General features: G+C 36.7%; 1 protein-coding gene across 1 annotated transcript; it reads left to right on the forward strand.

The window, feature by feature from the left end:
* The first annotated feature begins 4,225 nt into the window (after positions 1–4,225).
* LOC117635883 (protein XAP5 CIRCADIAN TIMEKEEPER) lies at positions 4,226–9,981 on the forward strand. Its single transcript, XM_034370259.1, has 13 exons — positions 4,226–4,383; positions 4,852–5,079; positions 5,370–5,435; positions 5,540–5,604; positions 5,726–5,838; positions 6,228–6,306; positions 6,422–6,498; positions 6,589–6,650; positions 6,761–6,892; positions 6,992–7,045; positions 7,177–7,242; positions 8,410–8,484; positions 9,609–9,981. Exons 2-13 carry the CDS (start codon positions 4,909–4,911, stop codon positions 9,657–9,659), a joined length of 1,011 nt encoding a protein of 336 aa, XP_034226150.1. The 5' UTR covers positions 4,226–4,383; positions 4,852–4,908; the 3' UTR covers positions 9,660–9,981.
* The last annotated feature ends 3,730 nt before the right edge of the window (positions 9,982–13,711 follow it).

A 13,711-nucleotide genomic window follows, 5' to 3' on the forward strand; every position in this document is an offset into this window, starting at 1 on the left:
TATAAAAATGGATATATAAATAATCCAAAATCTGGAAATGGGTTTACCATCATTACAGTATATATATGAAGAATTTTGTTGGAACTCTTGAAGTATTTGAAACATATCGCCATATGCAATTTCCTGAAAAATACAAAGCAACAAATCCTAAGAGATATAATGTGTCATGCAATATATAAATTGCACAAAGAAATCTTGAATGAGTGAAAGAGCCTGAAGCTCAGTATAAGTACTCAATCATCTTGAAATGAATAAATTGTCTCAGTGAATAGCTTGATTGAATTCAAATTCAAAGATGTTGCAACGTATTCAAATGTTTTAAGTTATGAAAAATATTTAAAGATTTTGAAGAAGAGCCCATGAAGAATATCATATGCAATTGCTCTCAAAACATACAAGAATATGTATGAATGACTTATTATACCATATTAAGTTTCAATGCTCTTATCATTATAAATATAAGCTTATTGTTTTTGATATTGGAGAGCATAAAATTATTCAAGCCATTGTATACAGTAAAAGGCTTATGAAAATAGCTTAGATATTTTTTTAGTACTCTAACCCCAACAAGGATTAGATGAATGACGACACACATGGATCCTCTAATGATGCTGCAACAACAGGTTTTATCCAAGTATTACCATAGATCACTTTGTGAAGGACGGATGTGTGATCAATATCATTTGTGTTGGATCATCAAAGAAGTATAAAGACATCAAGAGGAGTAATTCTTTAGGGGGAGTATCCAATAATATTGCAAGATTGATTCACAGAAGCAGCCAACTGCGACATTCAAAAAGATGGTCAACAATATGGCTTAAAGATATTTTGTCAGCATCAGGGGGAGCATGTCATTAATAATATCTTCACAGATTGTACTCTTTTTCCTTCATCCAGGTTTTCGTCTCACTGAGTTTTTTCATGCAAGGTTTTAACGAGGCTGTGTCGCACGCGTGTCAATGTTCTATACACATAATTGTATGTTATATATGGTATGTACTCCTTTTCCCATCGACTAGTTTTTGTCCCACTGAGTTTTACTGGCAAGATTTTTAACGAGACATACTCCATGCATGGTGGACATCTAAGGAGAAGTGTTATAAATACATAGAATATGGATGATCACCATTACATCCATTACCTCCACCTTTTGATATATTGTAACCTATGTAATTAGTAACCTTTAACTCATAATTTGTGGGTTAGCTTCCTATCATTGTAAGTCTATAAATAGGTGATTATCAAAGAAGAAGATAACAAGTTCAGAGAACAAATTCTCTTGTCTTTCTATTCCTCTTATTTCTCTCTAATTTCCCCTTAGTTATATAACAATTTAAAAATACTAGCCTCTCTGCACGCGCTTCAGCTCTTGCGGGAGGCTTTTTTTTGAATTTTTTTGAATTCATTTTAGAATTAAAAAAGATAATGAGTAGTTGTGTTCCACAAAAATAGGATATATTATCTGAATTTTCTTTTAATTATAATTTTTTTAATATGAAAAAGTGTTAATTTACCATATTATCCCCATTTAATTAATAATTTCAATTCTTAATGTTTGCATTAACTAAGGGCATTTTCTGGTATTTTGAATGTTTTACCATTCTCTGTCTTTTGCTTTATATATAGAACTAGCCTCTCCGCACGAGCTTCCGTGCTTGCGAGAGGTCATTTAAAAAAAAATTAAAATTTATTTTAGAATTAAAAAATATAATGGTAGTTGTGTTCCATAAAAATAGGATTCATTATCTGAATTTTCTTTTATTTTTAATTTTTTAATATGAAAAAGTGTGAATTTACCATATTATCTTAATTTAATTAATAATTTCAATTCTTAATATTTACATTAACCAATGACATTTTCTGGTATTTTGAATGTTTTATCGTTCTCTGCCTTTTGCTATATATAGATAGATATAGAGAAGATATATAGATATTATAACAAGAGTTTTTATGTGTTGGGTAAACTTCTATATATTGGCCTATTTGAGAAAATTAAAATAATAAAAAGGGTTATTCGCAGCAATGGTCCCTCAACTATACCCGTAGTTACAGTTTGGTCACTCAATTCAATTATTAGTTGCAGAGGTCACTCAAGTAGGTGTTTTGTTGCACCGTTAAATTTTCTGTCAAAAGTGAAGGTAAATTCGGAAATTCATCCACAACCCTTCCTCTCTCCACAACCCTCCCCTTCCTCTACAACCCTCCACTTTCTCCATTGCCGCAACCCATGTCTTCCTCCAATTCTTGCACCATTTGACTGCTGAAATTTTTTAAAGGGCAGAAAAATTGAGGCTCATCAATTAAGAAAGAAACTTAATGGTGTGCCGTCGTGCACTGGCAAATAAGAAGGGTATTTGGCACAAAAACTCAACAGAGGAGTTAATTACTGAAATGACGAAAAAACCAACAAAAACCTTTCATCCATGTCTATCTACCATTCAAAACACAGAAAGTGTTGAGACTTTGAGACTTTGCACATAATTCCCAAACCCGTCTCCATATCCCTCACTAATTCTAATAGTTGTAATATAGGAAGCTATGTTGCACCGATACGGATACGGATACGGCGATACGATACGATACGATACGCCGATACGGCAAATTTCTAAAAAATAAGATACGGGTACGGCACCGATACGGCGATTAAAATAATATAAATATAAAAATCATAAAAATATAAACATATATATGTAAAATTATATATATATGTAAAATTAGCATTTTGGGCTTTTTTTTTCTGGTTCCTTATGTTTTTCTAGGCCATATATGAGTTTCAGTTCTTGGGCTCGGCCCAAATGAATGCATCAGAATTAAAAAGGTATAAAACAATTTTTTTTAACAAACATGCAACTAAAACGGTGAGTATTGTAATTAGGGCACCCAACATCATCTTCTTCACTAGTTAGCCGCCTCTTCTTCGCACAGCAACTATCTGCAACTGCAGATTTGCAGCAGCTGCAAGCGCAAGTAAGTTATCTTCTTCTTCATTCTTCCTTCTTCCTCCTTCCTCCTTCTTCCTCTTATCTTTTAGTTGCCGTCAAAGTTACCCATTGATGTATCGGGACCGTATCAATGGAGTATCGGAGCCGTATCGTAAAGTCAACATCCTAGAAAAGTCTACGATACGCCACATGGCGTATCGGATACGTATCGATGCCGTATCGGTACCGTATCGTATCGGCGCCGTATCGGATACGAGCATACCCCAAAAATCCGGTGTATCGGTGCAACATAGATAGGAAGGAAGAGGCGAGCTCTCTCTCTCTCTCTCTCTCTCTCTCTCTCTCTCTCTACATTTATGTATTTTATGGTTGATGGTTTATAGTGAGTGTTGGGTTAGGGTGGGAGGAAGGATTGGGTGGTGAGTTTGGTATAAGGTAGGAGAAGCAATCGAGTTGTCTTTCTCTTTTCCTTTTTTTGCCTAGATTTTAGTACAAGAGAGGAGAAGTAAGGATTGGGTTGTGACAATGGAGGGTTGTGGATGAAGGAGATAGTTGTTGATGAATTTCCAAATTTACCCTCACTTTTGACAAAAAATTTAACAGAATTTGACAAAAGGACTAATGGTGCAACAAAACACCTAATTGAATGACCTCTGCAACTAATAATTGAATTGAGTGACCAAACTGTAACTACAGGTATAATTGAGGGACCATTGTTACGAATAACCCTAATAAAAAAAAGAGTGCTGCTAAACAAACCCTAAAATTAACTAAGTACACCCACTATAAAAGTATATATTGAATTACTGATTTGCCCTAATATAAAATGACCAAAAATGATATATGGAATTGTGAAACAAATATAATTTTAATAAGTACACCATACTAACCATATTCAACCCTAATCAAGAGACTACTTGTTCTATTGTGTTTTTAACGAAAGAGGTGGTGATTGCAAGAACTTGGAATTGCAAAAAAAGTGTCAACAGTTTTAGTAGAATCATAAATCCATATGAAAAGTCAAAGATTTATAAACACTATTAAAAAAATCAAGCTGAAAATCAACTATAAAATAATGCTACAAATATTAGGGTGTACTAGGGGTATTTTTTGTAGTTTTATAGGGTGTACTTAGTTAATTTTATATTTTAATTAAAATATTAGAATGTACTTAGATCATATGGTATACTCAATTAATTTTAGAGTTTATTTAGCAGCACTCTAAAAAAATTAGCCGATTATCATAAAGCCCAGCTGATTATAGAACATGCATGGAGAAAGAGTAGTTCTAAAAGTAAAACACACCGTTTAAATAAAGGAGGCTAGAGTTCTCCCAAGCTTTCACTTCGTCATTCCTTTCCCTTGTAATCGGCTTGTCTTCTTCTTCCTCAATTCCTCTCATCTTCTTCTTTTTCAATCTCATCGATCGGCTCCCACCAAGGTATTTTTAATCTTCTTTTTTATTTTTGATTTTTTTAAATTTACGATTTAATTTATGTTCGTTTTGCTCGAGTTTTTTTCACTTGCAGTCCAGTTTCCTTGTTTATGGTTATATGATTCTTTACCGGATTGTTTCAGAGTTTGTACATCTTTTTCAGTCTTATTGAACACTTTCCACACAAAATTGTAGCAATTAGGGATGTTGAGTCTCTCATCTTGTGCTTAAAAAATTTTGCATTCTTGCCCTACCGAAACGGATTGGGAAATGCCAAAGAAAACAAAAAGGGGGAAAGAAAACCCTAACGACACTGCTGAAATTTTGATGGCATTTTGGTTTTTTAGTATTTAAAATAATTACTCAAAATAATTGTACAACATGTCAGATGTCTAATAGTTATATGGGTAGGAGTTGTTTTATTCAAGAGAACCATTTTGATTGAGATTATTGATCTTAAAAGTCCTCTATCAGTTCCAAGTGTAGGACAAGAGAAGGAGGGTTTGGAGGTGAACATAGAGAAAGGAAAAGATGTCGGGCATGGGAGATGGATATGTGGGCACAGCCCAAGATGCCGTGAGGATCCGAAGACTCGAAAAGCAAAGAGAAGCTGAGCGCCAAAAAATTCAAGAGCTCAAAACCAAGTCAGCCTCTGAAAAAGGCCAGCCAGGTCTCCTCCAATTTGGGTCAAGTACTTCTGAGGTTTGTCTTTGAAACCTAACTTTTGAAGTTCCCCATGCACATGTACTTCAACTTCATCAATCTGAGGGTTTTTTTTTTTTTTTTTTTTTTTAAATGTTGGTTTTGTGTACTCTGTTTTACAAATGGAAGAAAAGCTTGAAAAATGTGCAACTATTCATTCAGATTTTTTTTTCCTTGTTCTTACTATTTCTGTGGTACCAGTAGGTGCGTTAAAATATATAAAGATAACAAGTATTGTATAGACAGAACTATTGTTGTTGATTGGTAATTTTCTTGAATGAATATTTCAGATTCTTGAGACAGCATTTAAGAAGGAAACCGTTGGTTTGGTTACAAGGGAGCAATATGTTGAGAAGGTAAATGCTAAAAGCACTAGCATTTTTTTCTTTTAAATTTACTTATACTAATGGAAGCATAAGATGGTTAAAAAGCGTGTTTATAATGTCAATTTCTGTTGTAGAGAGTAAATATTCGAAACAAAATTGAGGAGGAAGAGAAGGAGAAACTTCAGAAGCTTCAGCAAGAGTGAGTTTCATAACCGAGGACTGTGTTACTGTTTGATTTATGAACATCTTAAAGTGTTCATATTTGTCAATGCTTACAACAGTCTAAATCTTTTTTTCTTTTCTTTCCTTTCATAATTTAGGGAGGAGGAATTTCAATTACAAAAGCGTAAGAAGAGGAAGATAAAGGGAAGTTCTCGATTGTCCTTTGCAGAAGACATTGAGGATGGAAGTGAAGAGGAAGATGGAGAAAATAGTAAGCACTTCTCTCAAAGAGGTTAAAAAAAATTATGGTTATGTAGTGCCTCAAGTTGCTCTCAGCCATCTTTGTGTAGGCTGAATATTAAACGAATCTTTGATGAGCACTTTATCACTAAAGTTCTCGTAGATTGATTTGGCATTTCTTTTCAGCATTTTGTGTGACTTATTCTCCCCTGATGAAAGGTGTAGATCTGGACTAATATCTGTTGCAACTTGTGTGTATGAAAGTTTCCATTCTAATTTGTTTGACGGGTGTATATTTTAGATCCAGATACCTGACATTTTAGTTGTCACTCAACAGTATTCTCGTAGTGTTTTTATGGATGTCCATTAGAAACTTATTGCTACTTCTCTGTTCTTTCATTTTGATTATGCTTTATACAGAAAGCTCAGAGGCTACAAGAGTCTGGTGTGGTAGACTTGGGAAAGATCCTACAGTGGAAACTAGCTTTCTGCCAGATAGGTGTCATATCTATCCATCTCTCTTGCTCTCATGCGCGAACATTTCTAACCCTCCCTGTATTTGGTTCTTTTGGGTCTAACATTAAAACTTAGGAGGTGCTATGAATATATTTCAGTGAGAGGGAGGCAGAGGAACAAGCTGAGCGTGAAAGGTTGCGGAAACAGTGGCTTGTTGAGCAGGATAAGATACGAAGTAATTCTTTTATCTCATTGTGTCTCTTTTTTTTTTTCCTCCTATTCGAAGTAAGAAGTTTTGAAAGAAACTTGTACTGTGGATTTTCAGATGAACCACTTCAAATTACTTACAGCTATTGGGATGGAACAGGGCATAGAAAAGTGCTCCAGGCAAGTAAAGCATACTCAAAGTGCTTTTGTTTTCTCTTTATGGTTTCTCTTTTAATCTTGAAATTGTTGTTTTTTCTATTTAGTTTCATATTCTTTTTGTAACATTTCAGGTAAGAAAGGGTGATAAAATAGGAGATTTTCTTCGGGCTGTTCAACAACAACTTGCACCTGAGTTTCGAGAGGTGCGAACCACCTCAGTGGAGAATTTGTTATATGTAAAAGAAGATCTTATCATTCCACATGTAAGAAGAATTTGATAGAAATACTTGTTCTCTTAGATGCTTTGCTGAATATATGCTAATGAATTTCTCCTCACTTGTCTCATGCTTGTGGAAGTACAGCAGCATAGTTTCTATGAGCTAATTGTAAACAAGGCCAGGGGCAAAAGTGGACCGGTAATATTTCTTGTTCTTGTTCTTCCCTTCCTGGGAATGACTTGCATTAAAGCTAAATTTGTTTGAATTTTTATTGTAGGCTGTGTTCATTGATGGCTACTCATTACTATATTCTGTTGTATTTTGCGTAGCTTTTTCATTTTGATGTGCATGAGGATGTGCGAACAATTGCTGATGCTACGATAGAGAAGGATGAGGTAGATTCTCGTTCCATTATTAGTTTCTAATCCTGTATTACATAGGAAAAAAAGATAAATAAATAAATAACTGAAAAAATGACACACAAGCATAAACAGGCTAAAGTTAAGTTCATGTTGGAATGTGTTGAATGCTCTTTCAATGTACTCTGAACTTGAAATGTAGTTAGTGTATCCCATTATTTCAGTTGTAAATGCGGAATCTATGCTGGGCATCTTAGCAATGTAGGATTCTAGTTAGACGGCTATGAATAGGTCCATAATTTAACCTTGGCTGTGTCCATTCCAATATTTTTGTCTTATCCTGCATCATGCAAGAAGTTTCTGAAACTGAAAATGAAACAGAAGTATAAGTAGTCTAAAGTTAACTTCAAGACATACTGCATTAAATGCTTCCAATGTATTGAGATCAAGTCAGTGCTTTCAATGGTGGATGCGGAGTCTGTGCTGGACATCTTCTAAGCTGTGGAAATATGTTATTATTTTGATAGTGCACAACAACTTTAATGTTAAATGTCCAAAGTTAGAAAAAAGTTTCCTGCCCGTGGACTAGTCTACAATCTAGGCCAAACTGGTGAAATAAAAAAGAAAAAGAAAAACCACTCTACATCTGTCTAACTACAAATGACTAGAACTAAGATCAACTCACAGTTTCCCTACAATCCAAATGAAGAATATTAAAAGGAATGTCTCTGAAAACTGCAGAAACAAATGGTCATAAAGAAGCCCAGGGCCTCATGCCTCATTCTATATCCCACAAAGTTTTTTGACTTACCCACCCCCATCCCTCCCCTCCAGAAACAAAAAGCACAGCGATACAGACAGAAAGAGTTGGGAAATTGTTAGCAATGAAGATTTTAATCACCCTTAATATGTTGACCTTACTTGATGAGTCATTTTATTTTAGTGAACAGAAATTTCCTGCCGTATGAATCTATTATCAAATTACAGACATCTGCTTTGAACTTCGCTGCATTCAAGTATTATACCTTTTATCTGGAAGATACATGCTGCATATCATCACAAGAAACAGACTGTAGGCTTGAGACATGCTACGTATTATCATAAGAAACCGACTGTAGGCTTAAGCATGTCATTCGGGTTTCTATTTCTGGTAATGCCATGGCTAACGATGTTCTTAATACTCTGATTTTATTTTTGTGGCAGTCTCATGCTGGGAAGGTTGTTGAGAGGCATTGGTATGAGAAGAATAAGCATATCTTCCCTGCTTCTAGATGGGAGGTACTCTTTCGGTCCCTTGCTGTCTCTGTCTGTATATATTTTTGTTATATATAATAGGTATATTTGATAAAAATTTCTAAGTAACCACATAGTGGTCCTTTCACGTGTCACTCCAGTCAGGCTTGATAGTGTGTCATACTGATTGTCATTCAACTGAGGGTTTCTTGAAATATTAACTAAAGTGCTCTTGAGTACACAATTTCTGAATATATAGTGTGACCAATGTCTGAGTGTTGCTGATAAATTGGAATTTTAGTGGGATGATATATTGTGCACACCAGCATGTGAGCTAAATAAGTTTTAGTAGGGTTGGGGTTTCAAAACCCTAACTTCTCTCTTTCAATGGGATGATTGCCTACCATCTTGGCTACTTCATCTGAGTATTAGAAGATGTTTATTATACTTAATACCCAAAAACAAACATAGACTTGCAGTGGTGTTCGTTTTTTGGTTTTTGTTTTTATATGCATTATTTTGTTAGTGTATCATTGTTGATTACCTAATCTCTTAAAGTAACATTATTATTGTTAACTTATGATTTGCAAATTACTTAATTTATTAATATTGTTATTTTGTAATTATTGTTTTATAAATTTATATAAACTAAGGAATGAATTTTTTTAGATGATTTTATATACTAATTGGTGAATGAGATATTTGAGAGATTAAGTGTTTGAACCTCCTAGGAACTCTTATGTGGTACTATGTTGTTTCTGGCATAAATAACTGTATTAAATCATTATACATAACTTCAGAGGTATATTCAATCAACTTTCAATAAGAATGGAGCAGTTTTTTAGTACACTGTTGTTGGTGCACGGTATAATCACCTTAGAAGCGTATACACCTTTTATGTGTCAAAGTGTACCGAATTCTTTAATCAAAATAGTTGATAAATGATTAAACAAAAGACATGATGTGTCATTCAAAGTTATGCTCCAAATTTTCCAATATCAATATTTCCGTATTTTTAGGCCAATACTCAAGCACATTGGGTGCGACAACAATTAGACTATGTCAGCTAATCTCTACTGCATTAGGCATTTGTGCTGCATATGAAGTGCAATTCTGTAATGATTCCTTCAGTTTTCCGTACTCACCCGTATTGTCCATTTTAATGGCAGATATATGATCCAACGAAGAAATGGGAGCGTTATACCATCCACGGGGACTGAGTACATATCACAAACATGGGGGACTACTTTTTTCCTATGCTGCACAACATTATTTAGTTGTTGGGCTCAACTTTTGTACCAGTATTCATGTATAAATTATACTAAAGAACTTCTGGTGGTGAGGGTTGAGATTCTGTTATGCAGTTAATTTTTTTTCTTAACTAAGTGATCAACATACAGATCAGGCAAAACAATTCTTTTAGCAGATTGTAGATGGCATCTGTTTTGCTCATCTATTTCGGGATTGTAGTATAGAGGAATCTGCTATAAGCATCATTCATTTACAACTCAATTTCTTCAAGATTCTCCTCTGAAAAATACATAGATGCTGTTTTGCTCAGCTACAAATCAGTCCCTGTGTAGACGGTAAACTATTTTTGCTTGAGATTGTTTGAGAAAACAAGAAATGGAGAACAGAGATAATCAGCATGCAAATCTAACGTATAGACTAATCTCCCAAAAAAAATGAAGCACCAGAGCAAAACAATAATCATATAACAGCGGTGTACAGTATAAGAAGAAGTCCGAAGAATTGCATAAGACTTTTCTATTGAAAATTTCAAATTCAATATCATAACAATGCCAAAGGCATAACATGAATAAAGATGAAAAATGCGGACCATTTTATTTATTTATTTTGATCGGCATAACATGCTTGTACAAAGTAGGGGTGGCATTTTAGACCGAAAACCCGTAAAAACCAATCGATATTTAACCGCAATCGCGGGAAATCGAACCGCATTTGCTGACAGGACCCGACCCAATTTCCACTTTGGAATTCGAGCCAAGTCCTGTGCGTGTCCGACACCTGGCAAATGTCGGGCACAAATGACCTTTTTACCCTTCTTACTTCAATTTATCTTTAAAATTCCCTTAGACTTCTGCCGAAAATTTGGCAGAGTCTCCCCTGTATTTTGACCAATCCCAAAATTTTCACCTGTTACATATTCAACAAATCCACACCAACAGCCAGAATAGGATAAACCAATATTTGCCAGTTTCAGTTTTTCCACTAAAGCTCGATATCAGAGCAATTTTCCAAAGTTCACGGGCTTTCAAGGATTTTTCTACAAACCCTACCTGACTTTGAAGCGCGGAGGCTAAGAGTGGCCCGGTGGTGGATCCTGTGCACTTCTACGACCTGGGGGCGAAAAACAAGTTTTAAACTGTGAGTGGACAAAAAGTGAAATTCTTAAAAACAATCCAGAATATAATACCCCCGTTTTGAAATAACTAGGGATATATATTTATATATCGAAAATTTAACTATATCTCAATATAAAAGATTCTATAAGCATGAATCAATATGCTGATGAATAAACTTACATAATCGATCAAATATACAAAGATATCACTGCCTGGAGGAATCAAGAACTGGTATAACAGAATAAAGATATAGAGATATAACTGTGCGAATACTAAAAAGCCGATATAAAATCGCTGAAAGTCATCCTTGAATAAAAGAAAACTCAAAATCCTTTGAAAATACCACCTATTTGTACCCCTGTCATATCCGTCAATTCCCCTGGCAGGTCTCGGGCGCCACGCAGTCTACCCGAGCCGCAAACTGGCGAAATCAGGGGACTATGATCAGCCTGTCCCGCCGGCAGATTCCTCGATGACACCAAGTCAGCTCGAGTCGCTCTGGCAGGATGCAGGGGACCGTAGTCAGCCTGATCCGCAATCCTGGCAGGTCTCGGGGACACAGAGTCAGCCGAGCCGCAATCCTGGCAGGTCTCGGGACACCAAGTCTGCCGAGCCGCAAATCCTGGCACTCACGGTCCGAGCGTCCCCGAAACTCGTGAGGCAAAGTCAAGTGCACTGACTGAACTATAATCAGACTGGATGTCCGTAGACATCGGTCCGACTCTGGGTAATCACCATAAAGAAACGGGTACATGGTGGTCTAATTAAAAATCTGGTAACTTTCTGAAATCTGATAAATTGACTGTAGTCTCGATGCTGTTGCTATTCTGTTATATAAAACTCGAGGTATGCTACTAAACATAACTTTCATCATATATGTAACTCAAAATATTTAACAGTATAAAACATGCTCAAAGATTTGCAAAATACTTATTCAAGATCAAATAATAAGATTCGCTTATAATAACTTATTTATAAAAACTTATTTATATAAAATCGAGATAAAATCCTTGTATAAAGTCACTTATAAAATCTTATTTATGGAAACCTCTATATAACTCATTTATATAAGATAATCCATGAAAGAAAGTCCACTCACAGATGGTCCGAGCTAATTTGGCCCTTTGAAGGTTCCTCCTGCTGATCGGCTGGACCTCTGATGCCTGATTATCCATGAACAATAAATCAATAAACCGCTGAAAAAAAGAATTAAATTAAACACCCTGCCCCCGGCTCCTAGAAATACGTGCGTTCAAATCCAAGTTACTCTTGAGCCCACACTAGCCTTTTCAGACACTTGGACCAGTTTCAAAAGGTCCGACGCTCAGCTAAGCGATACACTGCCCGATCGGCCGACCCGGGACCCCGTGGGTCCACGACCTCCGATGGCCAATCTGGGCTTCCCTGAAGGTTCCTTACAGAAAGGGAACCATGTTTTACGAGTTTGGTCCAAAACGGACGGTCGGATTGGCCAAAATCGCGTTATCGCTTAAAATCCAAACCCTAGCCCCAGGGTTCGCGATTCCGGAGTATCCGGGACTCCGATTCGCAATCCGTCGAATCCTACACGATCCTGACATCGTGTAGACCGACATATCCAAAATTCAGCGCGATCCGACGTTTTAACGACACTGCACCCACGGATCGCGCTATATGGAAAATCCGTTCGGGGCTCAAACGGACTCCGAATCGAGATCCGCGAAAACCCACACGCTCGTGACGACACGAGGGTCACAAAACTTTACAGAATTACATCACTACCCTCGCCCACGCGCTCCAGCACGCGCGGGCAGCTTTGGGTGTCCAAAGCGATTTCGGGTGGCCGAAAAATCTCGGAACCAAGACTCCAAACTCCTACCCTAGGTAAAACACCACATTTGGAGTCACTTTTGTTCTTGGACAACCCCCAAAAAGTGACCAGAAATAGTAGTTTCGAACGGCCGAAGTTTTGGCCAAACTTCAAGTCGAAAATCGAACCCTTTAGAGCTAAAATCGATCGAAGCCCATATACCCATCAGCTAGAACACGAAAAATAGCTGAGAAACCATACCTTACTCGATCGATTTGGTGGAGAAACGAAGGAGAATTTCGAGCTGGAAGTTCGGGTAGCTTCGAACGAACCTCCGTCGGAAAACACGATTTTCCGGCCAGCTCAGGGCGGCCCCGGGGTGGAGATTGGTCAGGTTGTGACGGCGACACGGAGGCGGACCCGTAGGTACCCACGGCGGAGATCGGCTCGGCCTGTGGTGGCCGGGCCGCCGCCTGGAAGTCGAACGGGCGCACTGCCCAGTTCGCGCGGAAGGAGAGAGAGGAAGAGAGAGAAAGTGACGGGGAGAGAGAGAGAGGGGTATAAAAATCTGACTTTTTGACCAAATTACCATTTTGCCCTTCGCGGTTTTTAGACCATAACTTCTTCGTTACGGCTCCGATTCGGGTCTACTCCGTGTCTACGAACTCATTTCGCCGCGCTCTACGCAATGGCGTAAGCAGAATTCCCAAATTCTTTCTCGATTAAAAAGCCAAATTTTTCCCCATTAAAATATGCGAGGGCAATTTGGTCATTTTTGCTAAAAGATATTTTCCTTACTTTTTAGATATTTTCTTTCTTTTTAGATATTTTTGTTTTGGGTTCTTACAATTGCAGTATGAAGAACCGAACCGCATTTGCCGTTGCGGTTGCGGTATTTGATTTTCACAACTTGCGGTTACCGTAAACCGTGACTATATTTTTTTAAAAATAAAAATTGCATTTTATTGTTTAATCATAGCCTTTGTATAACAAGACCACTTATCTTGTAAGTAATTAGTTTATTTATGCTTATGTTATTTATGCTTCTTCTTATAATAAAATGTACTAAACTTATGTTGTTTTATTTGTAGATAGCATTGGTGCTCAAACAACACAA

The sequence above is a fragment of the Prunus dulcis genome, chromosome 7, assembly GCF_902201215.1.
Source record: "Prunus dulcis chromosome 7, ALMONDv2, whole genome shotgun sequence".
Classification (NCBI taxonomy): Eukaryota; Viridiplantae; Streptophyta; class Magnoliopsida; order Rosales; family Rosaceae; genus Prunus; species Prunus dulcis.